At 40.0% G+C, this 19555-nt stretch overlaps 1 protein-coding gene across 3 annotated transcripts in view; it reads left to right on the forward strand.

The window, feature by feature from the left end:
* TTLL5 (tubulin tyrosine ligase like 5) overlaps positions 1-19555 on the forward strand; it is a 292858-nt gene that overhangs the window by 212889 nt on the left and 60414 nt on the right. For 2 of the 3 annotated variants that reach the window (XM_025392848.1, XM_025392849.1), the window contains one exon: positions 3824-4041. In XM_025392848.1, coding sequence (XP_025248633.1) covers positions 3824-4041 — 218 coding nt within the window. Of the gene's footprint in view, positions 1-3823; positions 4042-7315; positions 7491-19555 lie in introns of those variants that run through there. The other variant, XM_025392850.1, reaches the window with a different exon arrangement.

Below are 19555 nucleotides of genomic sequence, written 5' to 3' on the forward strand. Positions count from 1 at the left end.
GAGTATGAGATGGACACAAACAACACCCTAGGCACTGTTCGAAGTCCAGAAAATGGTCCTTTTACAAGATTACATCTGAATTTAAATACACATTTACCTATTTTGTTGTGTAAGAATTTAGTTTTTGCTAAACAAGGATGAATAGTTGGGGTTGGGTTTTTTTGGGGGTTTTTTTGTTTGTTTTTTCCCATTTATTAAGCATCTTTGTACTAGTCACTGTAGGGGAAACTAAAATTAATCATATATAAATTCAGCCATTTCCAGTGTGAATCACCCAGAAGGGAGAAAAAGTACACACATAAATGGCTATAATACACAGTTGAATGTACTGTGATGAGTCATACAAATACATTTTTCTAAGCATTCAGAAGAGGAAAAGATTATTTCTGCCAGAGAGAATTGAGTAAATATGATCTGGGGAGCCTAAACATATGTTTTCGTTTTAAGAATTTGCTTTCACAACTAGTGAGTGTCATAAGTCTGGAAAAATATGTTGAAGAAATGCATTAGCAACTACCATTCACGAAGGATTACTGATAGGTGGACTTCCCCGTCATTCCCTCCTTTAGTTTCTCAGTAGAACTGAGGTAGGTGAAAGTTTGGGAAGGAATGGAACATTTGTTGAGTGCCTGCTGTGTGCCTAGGTCTTTGCTTTATTTCAAGAAATTCTTATTGAATGCCTAGGCTAAGGTTACCTACATGATCTTCATTTGACTTCCAAAAATCCAATGAAGTAATTTTTTTTTAAATTAAGCTCCTCATCTTCTAAAGGTGAAGTAATTTCAACTGCTTATGAGAAAGCTGAAGCTGAGAAGTTAACTTGAAAAGATCACCCACTTTTAAGTGACAAGGCTTACATTTGAGCTGAGGTACATTTGACCACAAGCTATGTCTTTTCCATTTACTCTGGGTCTCTCTGCCTTTCACTGATGACCTAATCTGCTTTTGTAGCCAGTGCTGAACAGTTAATTCCTTCTTTAGCCCAATCCAGTAGGAATCCTATACCCAGCTGGTTAAAACTTGGGTGTCACTTGGGTATCTTGATTTGTAGTTACAGATAATTTATTACCTCCTTAAATGTTATCGGAATTACCTCTTTTGTCTTTTGAACAATTTATTTTTGTAATAAATAACTATATGCACATAGTATAAAATTCAAAAGATACAAATGATATACAGTAAAAAGTTAGTCTCCCTCCTACTTGGACCCCTAGCTAACCAATTCTCCCTGAAGGCTACCAGTTTTTTTGTGTATCCTTCTTGAATTGTTTTGTGCAGATACTAGGAGAGTATGTGTGTACATATATATAGATAGATAGATAGATATGGTGTGTATGTATTCTTTTTAAAAAAAATAGGAGCTCACTAAAACTGTTCTGAACCTGCTATTTTCACTCATTATTTCATTTGTATTTACGTGTTCCAGATTTGGGGGGGAAGATGATGAATTTGAAAAAAATATAGTTGTCACCATGGCAACATTTATTGAATAGATGTTCTATTCAATGGCAGTTCCCTTACAACATTAAATATATAATTTAATAAAGAATATTTTGATTTCCAAGAGCTCTTAACTAACATTTTTTTTCCCCTCCTCTACTACTCACCCAGGGAATTTCTTTATGGATGGCTCAATGTAGAACTCTTCAGCCCTCACTCTGATTTTTGGTCTCTTCCCATCTTGAATGAGGCACTTTTCAAACACTCCTTACACCTAACCTCAATTATTAGGATGTAGTGGTGAAAATAGAAGCCTGGGGCAGCCTGTTCCTGTGTCCCTCTTTACTTCCAGTTGAGTTTCTTGCACAGATTTTAAGGCCCTCAAATATGGAAACAGGAACTGCAAAGAAAGGGTTTGTTGTAGACCCTGTCCCAGAAGGCTGCCTCCTGCCGGAAGCTTTGGTTGCTTGTCCTGAGGAGGCCTGCGTGAGCGGGGTCAGGGCTCATTGATTCTCTTGGACCATCCGGAAACCTCCCCATGTGTACACGCTCAACAGTGCTTCCTTCCTGGCTTTGCCTGTGGCCTTGGATCTGTCTTTGTTCCTCTTCCCCCCCCACTTTTTTGAGACAGGGTCTCACTCTGTCACCAAGGCTGGAGTGCAGTGGTGCTTCACCCATTGCAACCTCCACCTCTCTGGCTCAAAGGATTCTCCCATCTCAGCCTCTTGAGTTGCTGGGACTACAGGCGTGTGCCACCACGTGTAGCTAATTTTTGTATTTTTTGTAAAGACGGGGTTTTGCCATGTTGGCCATGCTGGTCTCGAACTCCTGACCTCAAGTGATCCACATGTCTCAGCCTCCCAAAGTGCTAGGATTACAGGCGTGAGCCACCACACCTGGCTTTGTCTTTGTTGCTCTTCTGTGGATCAGAGATGGAGAAAAATTGTAGCTCTTCAGTTTCTCCCTCAGGTGGTTTACACAGGTTGGGGACATCTCAGTCAGATTGGTCCAATTGAAAATGCTCAGACCCTTTAACTCTGAAATCTCTTTGTTCTTTGTCAAGCATTTCAGTCAAACACATTTACTCCACACAAGACCCCTGGACCCCCCTCTCATATCTACTTAGCCTAGGACCTTTGACACATTTCCTGAAAATGAGACATTTTAAGTCACGCATATAGAAGGGTTGGTTAACATTTTACTAAAGGTACCCAGTTCATCTTTTAAATCTGAAAAAATAAAATTCATAAAGGGCAAAAATAATGCTAGCAAACTCTGTCTAGAAGATGAATATTTCCTAAGAGCATCTCATATTATTTCATCATGCCTCGCCATGAGTCCTTTACATGTTGTATGTACAAATGGAAATCAATTGCCAGAAATTTCTTTAATAAAAATTACTAGGTATTTTGTCAGTGGTGTTATTTTTCTCTTAATATTATTTCTCATTTAAAGTTTTTACAATGCATGTTGAAAGCAGTATTGAAAGACCAGTAACAAAATTGAGACACCAAAAGACTATTTTTAATGAGATAAGTTGTAAGAACTTTTTAAGCGTCTACTTGAAGGAAGTATACTTTTACATCCTAATTATATATGTTGGCATTTGTGATGTTTAGATGGTGATATTTAGGTCTTTATTTATTTATAGGCTTACCCTCTGAGCAAAAATATCCTTGTGTCGATTGTATTCATATAACAAACATTTGTATAGTAATTTTACTTTGAAAGTGCTTTCAAATGTAAAATCTTATGTTAATCTTTAGGTCAACAAAGTGTTTCTAGGCTAGAATTCTAAACTAGCCCTGAAGATTATAACCAGGCCTGGCTCATGGTTCCTGTGGCAGACTCATCTTTCTGTATTTGTTCACCATGCCCTAGCCACGCTGACTCCTCCCCTTGCCTCCTGCCTGCAAACTTTCTAGAGGAGCTCAGAGTTTTGAAGTGGGCAGGAATCAAGCTAAGCTGCAAGACAGTTTTATTCTGTGCTCTATTTCTAGTACTTCACGCCTCGAAAGAGACATTATTTAAAAACGTGTTGAATTTAACAATTATGGAAACTGCAATGAGAGAGATCAAATGCTTTTCTAATTCACGCATGTGGGCCAACAGTTAGTGTCCCAGGTGCCCTGATTCCTAGCCCAGTGTACTTTCAACAAGACCATTTCAGCTCTCTGCTTCAAAATATTCCCCTTCTGTGAATCCAGAGCTGCACTGGCAACATTAGAGAAGTTTTTCCTTTAAAAAAAAAAAAAAAACAGTTTTCCTTTTCTTTTTGCCCCTTGACAGGATTACAGACTAGTTAATAAAGTAAATGGGTTATGAAGGTGATGTCCATCGATCATTTTTTTTCCTTTTTTTTTTTTTTTTTTTTTTTTTGTAGGCGATCTTTGGCAGCCAGACACTACCTAACTCCAATTTATGGACAATGAATAATGGTGCAGATTGTAGAATTTCCAGTGCCACAGCTAGTGGCCAGAAGCCAACCACTCTGCCACAAAAAGCAGTACCACCTCCAAGTTCTTGCGCCTCCCTGGTCCCCAAACCCCCACCCAACCACAAACAAGTGCTCAGAAGGGCAACATCCCAGAGGGCTTCCAAGTAAGTTTTTTTCTGTTCAATTTCTACTGAGTTTTATCATTTCTAAGCTAATAGTACTCTTTATTTGTTACTCTTCAAGACCATTCGTACTGAAGTACTGGAAACAAGAACACCTGCTGGGAAATAAAGGCTAACCCTAGTTCTCAGTCCAGGCTACGGATTAGAATCTCCCGGGGAACTACTGAAACAAGCAGATGGCCACCACCCTGTGGGAGGGACAGGCCCTGCAGAATCAGATCTTTTCAATTTCATACAGAATTCAACACCCTGCTTCCCCTTGGTTTGTTCACTTTTAGGCATTTGAATTGGAAGATATAGGATTGAGATTTCATCCAGGAGGATGATATAACCTTATTGACATTAGTCAGCAAGCTCTGTGTAGCAATGGTGTTTTTAATACCTTTTGCAGTCTACCTGTTTACACCAAAAGGACGTTTTCTTTCCTGAATCAAATTTTTGTACATCAAAATCCTTCACTCTACCTCCAGCCACTTTTTAGCCAGTGGACTAGAAATAGATTGGTGAAGAGCGTTGGTTCTAGCAGCGCTTCTTCAGGTTAAACTTGGGGAACTTTCAGAGATGTCTGGAAGAGGCAGGCATTGCCTGCTGTGTTTTTGTGTAGTGGACATTTGTATATTTCTCTTGCTGTCATTGAGGCTCCTCATTCATTTGTCCTTCAGAAGATCAATGTTAGTTGTGAGAAGAATCCTAAAACATAGAAAAAGTCATTACTGTTTTTTCCTCCTTGGATGGTAAATCAAATTCTGGATTTAGGTAGAAAACAATCCCTTGTGGCTGTATTAATTATATTGCTGCCATTATTCATTTATCCGACAAATATTTATTCAGTGCCCACTAAGTACCAAGCCCTGTTCTGGGAAGAGCTGGCATTGTAATGGCTGCAGAACTCTCTGGAGTAGTAGGAAGGGGCAGTAGAAAGGCTGCAGTTTGTGGTTGAATGCCAGTAGCAAAATAGAAAGGAAACTGTGTGTCTTCTCACCCTGGAAAGAGTAGAGTCAAATCCTTAGGTGTGCAGCCTCTGCAGCCAGACTGCCCAGATTCACATCCTCAGGCCACACTGTACTAATTTGACACCTTCTGCAAGTTACAAGTTACTTAATCTCTTAGTCTCAGCTTCCTCATGTTTCCATTTGTAAAAATAAAACAGTAAGAGTATCTACCTCCTAGGTCAGTTGTTAAATGTTAACAGAGTTAATATGTGTGAAGTACATAGAGTAAGGCCCAGCCTAGGTAAGAACTCACTAAGCCTTGGTTACCATCATATGCATTCTAAAACCACACTCTCCTTCATAGATTTGGAAAGCCCATAGTTAACTGGGAAAATTTTTGAGCCAAATGTGAATGTTGAGTTTGCCAGTGTGCCCCTTGTGGATTCTGTGATTATTGCCAGTACCCTCAGAGGGCCCTTGGTGGCCTGTGTGGCTAGCTGGTGGAGAGGTGGGCCCAGGCAGCAGGGCTGGGCATTTGAAGACGCTGCTTGCTGCTGCCCTGAACTCACTGCTGGCAGGAGAACTCCACAGCCTCCTGAGATGGAACTGCAGCTCTTTGGACAGACTTTGCTTTGCAGCATTTTTGTGGTTTCTTCTTTGTGACAGGCAAGAGTGTGGGAAAACCGGAAACAGCTCAACATCAAAAATGCACAGAAGGGGGGAAAAAGCAGAGATTTCTTCAGAATTTAAGTAATATAATCCAGGTATCAAAAGGCATGCTGTGAGGCGTTGTTCCAGGAAATAGTTTCCAATTTGCCTTTAAAACTCTAGGACAAGTCTCTGAAGCTAAGTTAGTACTAATAAAGACTTTAACATTCTCTCACTTATGTGTAAAATGTACAGCATTGTAAGGACCCCAGTGTTTTCAGATATTCTTCTAACTTTTAGGAAAAAGAATAGCATGGCTTTTCATCTGAACAATGAAAAGCTCCCCCTATGAAGTATCCTGATAAAGTTTTTTAAACAAACAAACAAACAAACTGTATTTTATATTAATTTTAGATTTACAGAAAAGTTGTAAGGGTAGTACAAAGAATTCCCACCTACCACTTACCCAGTGTTTTTTCCATTGTTAACATCTGACATTGCCGTGGTGCATTTGAGGAATGTACCATACTAGGAAACTGTCATTGGCACATTACTATGAACTAAACCCCATGCTTTATTTGGATTGATGAAGTAATTTTTTTAATCTAGAGAAACTTCTCATGGCTCTCGAAATCAGGATCCTGAGTATCAGTTGATATATTCTCACTGTTCTAAAGTAATTCTTGTTCCTAGCCAGCATAGCAAGTTACTCAACGTCTCTGTGACTCAGTTTCCTATTTTAAAATGGGAATAGTAATAGTACCTGCCTCATAGGGTTATTAAGATAAATAAATGAATTGATGAATGTCAAGCACAAATACAGTGCCTGGTATGTAATACATGCCAAATCAGTGTTAGGTACTATTATGCTTAGTAGCAAGATGGCATTTCAAGAAATTTTCATGTAAATTTTTTACTTTCTTCCTACAAGACGTGTTGCTTCATTTGCTTGGATCTTACTGTGGCCTTTACTCTGGCTCAGTTCAGATTAATCAGGAACCCTCAGTTATGACTGGTGATACTGAGTCACACTCAGGAATGCCATAGTCGCCTCAAGAGACACAACTAATGAGAAGTTGTAATGAGCTTTGGACCATGCCAAGCTGTGTGTTTTTGGGTTGAACTTCAAACTTCTTCTAGCACAGAAGTTGGCATTAGACAAATATAGAAGCAATTTCCAAGACCATCAAAGTTTCCACATCCTAGAGGGTTGAGTTTTGAGTTTAGAGAAGAATAGAACATTAAAGATGGAATGTCACTTGGATTTTGGTGCAAAGGGAGTTGAGAATCAGAACAGTGGGGTCCTGTTTCTTTATGATAATACTCAAGTTGCTTTCCCTCTAAAGGTTTCATTTTCCCATCTGTAAAACAAAACCCAGTGTCCCTACTGAATAATTAACCAAAATGACTTGTTTTCTGTCTATTCCATTGAAAGCTTTTTTATGAGCACATTTGCTCTTTAATCCTGATGCTTTCAAGCCATTTTCCTCAGCCTCTCTTGTCCCAGCAGTTCTTTGTTGTCGTTCTCAAATTCATACACTTATATTTCATTTAGCTAAACCTCATTTGTCAGTTGTGAAGGGAATGATTTAGATTTTTTTTTTTTTACCATTTTCATAGTGCCAATAATCTTTCTTGATTTTCTTCTCCAATGTTTGCAACACTTCATAATTTAGTACCCACTTCAGATCCTCCTTTCAAAACTATTTGTGGTATTTCTTCCAAGCAGTCAGCTGAACTGAGAAGGACGACAGCCTACACACAACTACGTGCATCTGAACTGTCTCTTCCTTGTAAATGACCTTTTTTCAGAGCCAGAATCATACTCTCCAGGAAATATGGAGAAAGAAACCTGAGGAGATTGAAGTTTGCCAGGCACAAGGGCAAAACTCAGACTGAATGAATTTGAAAGGGTGGGACCAAAGCTGTTGTAACCTGGGAGATTTCTCTGAAGAAAGAAAACTGTTGAAGAAGCACAGACTGAACTGCAGTACTCTTCCTTAAATAGCTGAGATGACCTTCTTTACCCAGGCCTTAGGTGATTCTCATCAGGGTGACCTGAGTGGAAGTTGATGGTAACTACTGTTCTGAGTCAGCACCCAGGACAGTGGTTGTTTGTTAAAGGCTGCTAGGGATTAGCAGGGAGGAAAGCCATCAGGACTGGGTAGCCTGGTAGCACCAAATCCCAATTAATGTTACCTGAACATTTGGTGAGGTCAGCCATATGATGAAAGATGTTTAAGAGATTAATGTCAGAACAATATGAAAATAAATATCAGCTTAAAAATGTTATCTTTTTAACATGAGTCATTAAAGTGAGAAGGTTTCAGGGCAAAGTAATTAGGACTTAATAATTGTCCAAAAGTTCTTGAGGTGAGCATGTAAGATACCATATTGTGGGTTAACCACGTTCTGCCAGCCTTTTATTATGTGCAGTTTCAAGAAGCGTAGTTGAATCTGTAACATATTCATCCTTAATGTAGGATTCTCTGCATTATGCATTTCCAAGGTAGGTAATTATAAAATGTTTGTGGTAGAAGATAAAGGGATCTAGGCATAGTTGTGGGGATATGAGTACAACAAGGTACCCAGGTGATCAGTGGCTGAGCTCAAACTGGAACTCATTTCACCCGCTGTGCTTACCTCAGACTCTTCCCCATACATCACAGATTTCAAAGGTCCCTGCCAATCTATTTATCTACGTCTATCTGTACAGCAAATGGCAGATTAATTATCCTAAAATATTGCTTTTGAAGAAAATACAATGTATGCACTTAGGAACTCACTCACGCCTCTCTTTTTCCATACCAGTTTTACCACTTAAATGGAGGAAGAATTAATGCCACTCATATTAGAGGTGCTGGGGGAATTTCTGTTAGATGCAGCACAGGAAGACTGGATTGAAGATCAACATGGAGGGCTTTTGTATAGTGTCTTCTGGGAGAGTGCAGTCTAGGAGATGAAAGGGAAACCTGGAATACCGCAGACAATAATATCCCCTCGCTCTGAGGGGCAGGGCCTGAGGGTAGAAAGGACGTGAGCACCAGTCAGGAGCTCTGCCACTTAGACTGTCTGTCTTCTACTAACCCTCCTCATTTGGACCTCAGTGGTGCATTAGGAGGTCCTAGGGGTTGCTTTTGGTGTGGACAGTGACATCAGTCAGAGGCATGGGTGCTACAACCACACCTAATCAAAAGCTGCATGATTGTGTGTGTCTTAGTGGGGAGGAAAGCTACATGAGAGCCATGGAATGATGGGTCTTCCTTTGCTGATTCACATTGGCATAATTTTAATTAAAATCTGACTTCTCGTGCCTGCCTCCTGGGATGTTAAAATGGTTGTTGAAATGGTAACATAACTGCTGGATATTTCCCACCCCTCACTTCCCTCCTCCTTCACCTGAGTATGAAAACCCCTTTTTAAAAGATTTTGGCAGGAATTTATGCTAACCTCTGATAGAATCCATCCACATCAGTTTCTCCATAAATATAAGCCCTTGGCAGATTTAGACTTTCTTTAAGGATGAGCAAATACTGGAAAATCTTGGGGCCTGGGAATAAGTAGTATAGCTTAAAAGAAGGCTTCAGTTGGGCACGGTGACTCATGCCTGTAATCCCAGCATTTTGGGAGGCTGAGGCAGGCAGATCATGAGGTCAGGAGTTCGAGACCAGCCTGGCCAACGTGGTAAAACCCCATCTTTGCTAAAAATACAAAAAATTAGCCGGGTATGGTGGCGCGTGTCTGTAATCCCAGCTACTCAGGAGGCTGAGGCTGGAGAATCACTTGAACCTGGGAGGCAGAGATTGCAGTGAGCCAAGATCACACCACTGCACTCCAGCCTGGGCAACAGAGAGAGACTCTGTCTCCAAAAAAAAAGAAGTCTTCATGGAGAAGATTCAGAGGCTTCTTACCTCTGGAATGAGTTTAAGCAAGAAATAATAACATTTTAGAAAATACCTGATGTGTATTCTTAACAAAATGTAAGAGTAGAGAGCATCTGTGTGGAGAACTAGACAAAGCTATCATATAGAAGGAGCAAGGGACCTGCAGTCAGGGAGGATTGCACAGAGATGAGAACTACCTAAGTGAAAAATTGGGCTGAAGACAGTAAATAGAAATTGGCCACTGCAGAAAACTGAATTTGCAAACTAAAAGACAAATGCCAAAAATTTGAGGAAGAAGTATACAAAGATGAAAATGATGAGAGAAAAGACAGATTCAACCTAAAATAACAAATTACAAAAAGAGAATAGAAATAATAGTCAGTAGTTTAGGTAAATAAGACTCAACATAAGGACAAAAAGGTGTTAGTTAATAAGAGTAAATCAATAGATATATAACTTTGTGCCCTACAGAGATCTTGTGGAATAGTTTTCTAAACTGGAATGTTTCAATTAAATCCTCAAAAAGTAGAAATCATACATGCCTCATTCTCAGACCACTTTCCAGTAAAATGAGATATTAAATATAAAGGCCGGGCACAGTGGCTCATGCCTGTAATCCCAGCACTTTGGAAGGCCGAGGCAGGTGGGGATCACTGGAGGTGAGGAGTTCAGTTCTAGACCAACCAGGCCAACATGGCGAACCCCGTCTCTACCAAAATATACAAAAATTAGCCAGGCGTGGTGGCATGGCACCTGTGGTCCCAGCTACTCGGGAGGCTGAGTCACGAGAATCGCTGAAGCCTGGGATGTGGAGATTGCAGTGAGCCAAGATCGCACCACTGCACTCCAGCCTGGGCAAGAGAGCAAGACTCTTCAAAAAAAAAGGAAGGAAGGGAAGAAGCGAGGGAGGGAGGCAGGAAGTCAGGCAAAGATATACTCAAAGGTAATCTGTCAAGGAAGGGAAGGAGGGAGGGAGAGAGTCAAAGATGTACTCAAAGGTAAATTCATAATCTTCATCATTTTCATTACTAAAATACTGAAAGATGAAAAAGAAATTAACCAAGATACAAATGGTAAATTGGCTTCCATAGATAAATTGGCCTCAGCTGATTGCCCGGTGTTGTTTTGGAAAGACCTGTGAGGACTTCCCTGAGTTCAGCAAAAAAGAGTGCTTTGATAGGTTAGTAGCATCTGCCACAGGCAGGGAAGATGCTGAGAGTGGTGAATAGGCCACATATTTGTCATAATTGAAGTAAGCTTTTATCACACGAAGTTAGAAAAGGAACCATAAAACAAAGCTAAGGAAAACAGACTTAAGGAAATTAAGAAGAAAAGTAATATAAAGTGAAAAGCAAGCAATAAAATTCGTTAAGTTCAAAATCTTACTTAGTTTGGGTCAGGGGAACCCAGAAGAAGAAAATAAACATACTTCTGCCAGAAAAATAAGAGAAGTAAAAATAAGAGAAAGACTTTAAAAGTAGATATAGGAGAGACTGAAAAATTATGAGAACACTGTGCACACTATGTACAATTTTAAAAAGTAGATGAAAGATAATATTTTGAAAAGTATCAAGTATAAATTGGTTCTTCTTGAAGAAAAAGAAGACTTAACTAGAACATAGAACAAGTGGAAATTTTCAAACTGTCTACATTGGTTCTTCTTAAAGGAATACATGAGTAGGCCCAGGAAACAACTTTTAAAAATCATCTCCAAAGTAGTTCTTTAAACCATGTTTCTGAAATCTTTTTCTTTTTTTTGAGACAGAGTCTCGCCCTGTCACCCAGGCTGGAGTGCAGTGGCGCGGTCTCGGCTCACTGCAACCTCTGCCTCCCAGGTTCAAGCAATACCCCTGCTTCAGCCTCCTGAGTAGCTGGGGCTACAGGCGCCCGCCACCATGCCCAGCTAATTTTTTGTATTTTTTTTTTTTTTTAATTTATTTATTATTATTATACTGTAAGTTGTAGGGTACATGTGCATAACGTGCAGGTTTGTTACATATGTATACTTGTGCCTTGTTGGTGTGCTGCACCCATCAACTCGTCATTTACATCAGGTATAACTCCCAATGCAATCCCTCCCCCCGCCCCCCTCCCCATGATAGGCCCCGGTGTGTGATGTTCCCCTTCCCGAGTCCAAGTGATCTCATTGTTCAGTTCCCACCTATGAGTGAGAACATGCGGTGTTTGGTTTTCTGTTCTTGTGATAGTTTGCTAAGAATGATGGATTCCAGCTGCATCCATGTCCCTACAAAGGACACAAACTCATCCTTTTTTATGGCTGCATAGTATTCCATGGTGTATATATGCCACATTTTCTTAATCCAATCTGTCACTGATGGACATTTGGGTTGATTCCAAGTCTTCGCTATTGTGAATAGTGCTGCAATAAACATACGTGTGCATGTGTCTTTATAGCAGCATAATTTATAATCCTTTGGGTATATACCCAGTAATGGGATGGCTGGGTCATATGGTACATCTAGTTCTAGATCCTTGAGGAATCGCCATACTGTTTTCCATAATGGTTGAACTAGTTTACAATCCCACCAACAGTGTAAAAGTGTTCCTAATTCTCCACATCCTCTCCAGCACCTGTTGTTTCCTGACTTTTGAATGATCGCCATTCTAACTGGTGTGAGATGGTATCTCATTGTGGTTTTGATTTGCATTTCTCTGATGGCCAGTGATGATGAGCATTTTTTCATGTGTTTGTTGGCTGTATGAATGTCTTCTTTTGAGAAATGTCTATTCATATCCTTTGCCCACTTTTTGATGGGGTTGTTTGTTTTTTTCTTGTAAATTTGTTGGAGTTCTTTGTAGGTTCTGGATATTAGCCCTTTGTCAGATGAGTAGATTGCAAAAATTTTCTCCCATTCTGTAGGTTGCCTGTAGTAGAGACGGGGTTTCACCATGTTGGCCAGGATGGTCTAGATTTCCTGACCTCATGATCTGTCCACCTCGGCCTCCCAAAGTGCTGGGATTACAGACGTGAGCCACTGCACCCTGCCCATTTTTCTGAAATCTTTGAAGGCTTCCAGGTGCCCACAAGATAAAGTTGAGAGTCCTGACTCTGACATTCAAGCCTTCTGCTGCAATATGACCTCTCTCCTGTCTCCTGCCTTCTTCATACTCTATCACCGCTTTGCACAGACTGCTCCACATATGCTTCCCATTCTTTGTTCCTGCATACCCATGTCATCTCTGCAGAGTGCCCTTAGGCCTCTTGAACCTAAGTCCTGCCTTTCATTCAAGATTGGGTTTTAGTGTCTCGCCTTGGTGCATCCTTCCCAGCTGCCCCTTCCTCACCTCCTCAGCTGACTCTGCCATCTACCTCCTTGTTTTATTTTTCCTTTTTTCATATGTTCCGCTTTCTGTAGCTCCCTCAAAGACAGATACCTTGTCTTCACCCTTTCATCACATATATATTGAATGTCTATTTTGCTCAACATTGCCCTAGACACCAGTGATAACACCAGTGGACAAGACAGATAAGATCTCTGCTTGCATGGTTTGTTTTTGAGAGGAGATAAGCTCATTCCCAGCACCTGAGATAGCTTATATTCGTAAGTTCTCGGCAAATGGCAGTGGTGTTGGTGGAGATGGAAGTGGTGGAGGAGATAGTGATGGCAGTGGTGGTGGTGACATGGTATTCTATGTCAAATCGTATGCATCAAGGATCACTAAATAACAATGATCTCATTATTGTAGAGTAGCGTATGGGAGGCAGTAGAGTACAGTTGTTAACAGCCTGGAATTTGAAATGAGATTCGGATCCTGGTTTCTTGGCATAATTAACTTTTCTAGAGATAACTCTAAGCTTCTGTTTCATTATCTATAAAATATTACTGATGTCTTGGAGTTGTTCTTAGGATTAAATGAGATAATGTGTTTCTCTGACATATATGGCGTCCAATGTCTGCTGGTCAGTGTAGTTGTATTCTGCAGCTGCTGCTGTTCCCTACTAAAAGAAATCACATTTGTGTTGTTGGTAGGTTGTTATTTATAAGTGTGATTTGGTTCTGCTGGTGAGCCTGTGGAAATTGAAACATATTCTGATTTCCTGAACACTAATAACTCTAAAGACGATTGAAGGCAAAGGCTCAGTTTCAAACGAAAGAAAAAATTAGATTTGGAGTTACTGACTTCCAGTCCAGTTGGCTCCCAAAGTTCACAGTTTCACATCCACATCCCCCCTCTGCTGCAAACACATAGCTATGATGGATGAACATTTAAAGAAGAAAACCTACGGGACTTAGCTGTGCTTCAAAACAAGGCACATATGTCCTTGTCCCCAAAATGTACCAAAGTAAACGAGAATCAATGAATGAAGCTGAAGCTGTAGGCTTTCTGAAGCAGGCAGTGACAAGCTCCTGTGACATATTGGGACCTGAAAGTGCCCTACAAGAGGAGAACCTAAAGCCAGGCTCATTACTTGAAAATAATTGATTTTCAACATGGGACAGTTCCCCCCCACAAGAGACATTTGGCAATGTCTGGAGACATTTATACTTGTCGTAACTGGGGGAGTGCTACTGGAATCTAGTGGGTAGAGTCCATGGATCCTGCTGAGCATCGCAAAGCACAGAACAGTCTCCCACTACAAAGAATTATCCAGCCCAACATGTCCGTAGTGGCAAGGTTGAAAACCCTGCACTAAAGGATGCAGTGTGCTCTCCTAATGGGAAAGTAGTAAAACTGGCATGAAGCCACTAACTGAGGCTATATCTTTATATGAGACTATGGGCCTACAGAGTCAGGAAGACAATGACATACCCTTTCAACTGTTCCTGTCTCAAAACTGCCTTTGGTTTCTAAATATCACTGAGGCAAGGGCCCCAAAATGCCACTATAATGCCTGGTTTGGGGCTGGTGCCAGGGGTCTGGGTGAAGGCAACTATATAATCTTCAGACAGGGAGGAATGAGCAAGCACAGAGGCAAGGGCAGGGAATGATTCCCATTCAAAATAAGCCTGCAAACCAAAATTCCAAAACACATGAAAAAATCTCATGTTAAGAAAAATTGCCAGGAAAATCAACAACTGGAACATGAATTCTTTACAGATAAATTAATACTTTAAAATAGTCAGACGGCCGGGCGCGGTGGCTCACGCCTGTAATCCCAGCACTTTGGGAGGCCGAGGCGGGCGGATCACAAGGTCAGGAGATCGAGACCATGGTGAAACCCCGTCTCTACTAAAAATACAAAAAATTAGCCGGGCGCGGTGGCAGGTGCCTGTAGTCCCAGCTACTTGGGAGGCTGAGGCAGGAGAATGGCAGGAACCCGGGAGGCGGAGCTTGCAGTGAAGCCGAGATCGCGCCACTGCACTCCAGCCAGGGGGACAGAGCAAGACTCCGTCTCAAAAAAAAAAAAAAAAAAGAAAAAAAATAGTCAGACATGTTAGATTATGTGTCTAATAGGAGTATCTTGTGGAACATGACATGTGACTCTGATAGGAGTATCACAAAAAAGACCTAAGGGATAATTGGACAAGCAATGCTTTTAGAAAATAACAGAATTTTCCAGAATTGAAGAAGACATGAGTCCTCGGCTAAAAAATCCATTCATGTACCAAAATAAATGTACCTCTAGACACATCAGAGTAGCAAGAAACCAGAACATTAAGCGTAAAGAGAAGTCTAAATATTACCAGAGAGAAAATCTGCGTAAATGACAAAGGAACACAGAGTACCAGCATTCTTCTCCTCAGCAATAGGTGCTAGAAAACAATAGCCAATTACTTCAAAGTGTTGGTAATAAACTTTCAGTCTAGAATTTCATACATAGCTAAACTGGCATTCAAGAGTGAAGGCAGCTGGGCACAGTGGCTCACGCCTGTAATCCCAGCACATTGGGAGGTCAAAACGGGCAGATCGCAAGGTCAGGAGATTGAGACCATCCTGGCTAACAGGTTGAAACCCCGTCTCTACTAAAAATACAAAAATTAGCTGGGCAGGGTGGCAGAGCACCTGTAGTCCCAGCCACTCAGGAGGCTGAGGCAGGATAATTGCTTGAACCTGGGAGGCAGAGTTTGCAGTAAGCCGAGATCACACCACTGCACTCCAGCCTGGGTGACAGAGCAAGACTCCATCTAAAAAAAAAAAGAGTGAAGGCAAAATAAAAATGATTTGAGACATTCGAAGTCTAAGAGTATACCTGAAATTCAAACTAGGAAACAGTAAAGACTGTATAGAGATAGAAGTGAATCCAGAAGTATTAGGCAACAAGAAACAATAAAGTACAACAAATCTGTCTGTAAAATGTCGATAAATGGTAATGACTATAAAAATAATTATTGGTCTTTAAGAAGACAAAAACCATTTAGAGATAACAAAGACAAGATACAGGGACCTAGAGTGTTTAGTTGATAAGGGTCTGTGTCAACTTTGAGGTCAGGACAGAAATACTGAATGACTTTACACTTAGGAAAAAATAGCTAAATAATTAAGATGTAGCCTGTAGTTTTCAAACCAACAGAGCAGGGAAAGGGAAATGTAGATACTTTATTAATTTAGTGGGAGGTAGGAAAATTAGAAGCAAAGGAGGCTGGGTGTGGTGGCTTACGCCTGTAATCCTAGCACTTTGGGAGGCTGAGGCAGGTGGATCACTTGAAGTTAGGGGTTCGAAACCAGCCTGGCCAACATGGTGAATCCCCGTCTCTACTAAAAATACAAAAATTAGCCAGGCGTTGTGTCACATGCCTGTAATCCCAGCTACTCGGGAGGCTGAGGCAGGAGAATCTCTTGAACCCAGGAGGCTGAGGTTGCAGTGAGCCAAGTTTATGCGTCACTGCACTCCAGCCTGGGCAACAGAGTGAGACTCTGTCTCAAAAAAAAGAAGCAAAGGAATAGGATGATAAATAGAAAACAAAAACTGAGATAATAGAAATGAGTCCAAATATGCACATAATCAAAATAAATGTTGACAGATTAAACTCTTCCATTAAAAAAGAGATGATCAAATTGCATCTTTTTAAAAAGTTGAGTTATTCGCTACATAAAAGAGACATCCATAAAGTAAAATCTGAACAAAAGGTAGAAAATAAAAGGTTGGAAAAGATCAATTATGAAATACTAATCAGAAGGAAAACTGGTATAGCAATGTTAATATCAGATAAAATATAAGCAAAAATCACTAAGAGGAATAAAGAAAAGCACTTGTATGCACTTAACATCATAAACTTATAGAAATCAAAAGCTGACAAAATTATAAGGAGAAACTAGCAAATCATTAATATTAGTGGGTAATTTATTTGAATTTACTTCTGTCAGTCACAAATAACTCAAAAATTACTGAGGACTTGAATATTTGATATACAGAATTAACATTTTGCTTTAATAAGAGGCTTTTCATCTTTTTGAACCAGCACTTAAAATAAAAAATACATTTTAGGGGTACATGTTCTCAGGACTTCCTGAGGGCTGTGTCATAGGCGAAATGATCTAAAAAAAGAAAAAACATTTTATATGCAACCCAGTAAAAATACCTATCTATATGTATGTGTATATGCGAAATTAAAATTTCACAAAATACTGTCTTCTATTTTTTAATGCTGATAGTGAGCCCCGAAATTCATTTTACAGCCCAATTATGAATCGTAGCTCACAGCCTGAAAAGCAGTTGCAGTTATGCATAGACTCCTGCACTCAATGGTATTCAAGTATATCTGGAGTGTTTCTAAAAATTCGGCACATACTATGTCACAAATGAAGGCTCCATGCACTTCAAAATATCAATATCAAACAGTTCACACTCTTCAACCACAAAGTACTTAAGTTAGAAATAATAAAAAGAGGTTTTTTAAAAAAAACCATGTGTTGGAAATTTTAAAAAAATAGAGGACCTATTACTCATGCATTAAAGAGGTAATCATAATGAAAATTATAAAATATTTTAAACTGTATGGCTATAAAAGTACTGCACATCAAATTTGTGGAATAACCAAAACTGCACTCAAAAATATAATGCATTTATTTAAAAGACAAGAAGGATTAAAAATAAGTGAGTTAATTGTTTAATTTGAAAAGCTATGAAAGGAGAACAGAATAAACTAATTAAAATACAGAAAGGGGCTGGGCGCGGTGGCTCACGCCTGTAATCCCAGCACTTTGGGAGGCCAAGGTGGGCAGATCACGAGGTCAGGAGATCGAGACCATCCTGGCTAACACGGTGAAACCCTGTCTCTATTAAAAATACAAAAAATTAGCCGGGCATGGTGGCGGGCACCTGTAGTCCCAGCTACTCAGAGGCTGAGGCAGGAGAATGGCATGAACCCGGAAGGCGGAGCTTGCAGTGAGCTGAGATGGTGCCACTGCACTCCAGCCTGGGTGACAGAGCAAGACTCCGTCTCAAAAATAAATAAATAAAATAAAATATAGAAAGGAAAAAAATACACAGAAGTCTCCTAGAACAGTCGGGCACATGGCAGAACATGAGAGAACAGTGCCTCAAACTGTATCTGGCTCATGTAGGGGGTCATTAAATATGTGTTGAAGGAGCGAATGAAATTGACAAGTGATAGGATGGCCTCTGGAAAGACTAATGAATAAAAAAGATAAAAGGGCCTACTCAGGAATCAAAAGGGCTATAACCAGAAACACAGGGGAATAGATAATATGCAGTATATTTATAAAATGGAGTCCTATGTGCCTTTACTGCACGAAAGTTGACTTCACTAAATGTTTCATGATTTGGTTTTGGAACCTGACCCTAATTAATAATGTTCTAATTGTTATTTTCTAAGGATTAGCATTAACTTCAATTTCAGAATCATAATCCCTACACTGAGAGATAAAAGGAAGAGGCAGCATATACCTGTCTGTGTGTGTGTGAGTGTGTGTGTGGATATGTCGAAAGTTGCAGGATACTTAATCTATGAGTAAATGTTTGGTAGGAAAAGTCAGGGTATGTATTTTTTATTTTGTTTTGTTTCTTTTTCCTTGGGAATTGAAAGAGATTGGTTATCACTGTATTTTATAAAAACGATCAGGTTTGGGGGTGTTTTCAGGACCTTCACAGATGCAGCCATGTCTGTTTTGCCACAGCCCTGGTAAGGTCAGCATTTGTAGCTCTGCTCTTCCTGTAAAGTCTTGAGCATTTTCCTTTTGTGAGTCCTTTCTTCTACAGAAAGGTCATCTCTGATGTGGTGGCATGAGTCCAAGATAAACTTATACTAAACCATTGAAATAGAAAACTAGTACCCCTGTGTTGGGGATGTGGAAAGCCTTGAAAAGAACCCAAACAGAAATAATATAGCAGCAAACCACAGTCAACCTTGTGAAGTAATGAACAAAACAGACCTTAAAGAAAGCATATCACTTTCAGAAAAGTTTCCACTGATCAAAATAATGGGCAAAAGAAGAACAGAGGAAACCGCAAATAAAGAAATGAAGATCCACGAAAAAGCATGTCAGAAACCTTACCAGCAAAAAGGATAGTGGGGATACTGCTCATTATAACCCTCCTGGACTGCGTTTTGTATATATATATGTGTGTGTGTGTGTGTGTGTGTGTGTGTGTGTGTGTGTGTGTTATATAGTTTTATAGGCTGGCTATATGGTGTGGTCTTGATGCCAGTGGAATTCCTAGCCAGCCATTTGATTGACTCATATTCCTTAGAGACTTGTACTAGAAGAAATTTTTCAAAATAATTAATACAGGGAGTAATATCCCTAGAAGATGAAATGCAGGCATTTCATCTTATAAGGATATTATTTGTTTTTAATGCATCATTGAACAACTTCTTTGAAAGGCTCGGGAGAGCTGTTCCCTCAGAGTAGGAATAATGCTCATGTGAGATGCTTTCTCAGACCTCAAACAAATGGCAGAGGCAAGATGAGTAGGTAGATGTGAAGCAAATGAGTTGAATTCAGGGTTAGGAACTGTACATGTAATATTTAAGGAAACTCTGTAGCTGCCAGCTGTGAACATGTCCCAAGGAAAGAGATTTTGCCTTCATAGAGAGGAGCATGCGACTATTCATTGAGTTCTTCAAATTCTTTTTTGCTACTATATGTGGTCACGTTTCTTATAGT

This window comes from Theropithecus gelada, chromosome 7b, assembly GCF_003255815.1.
Source record: "Theropithecus gelada isolate Dixy chromosome 7b, Tgel_1.0, whole genome shotgun sequence".
Classification (NCBI taxonomy): Eukaryota; Metazoa; Chordata; class Mammalia; order Primates; family Cercopithecidae; genus Theropithecus; species Theropithecus gelada.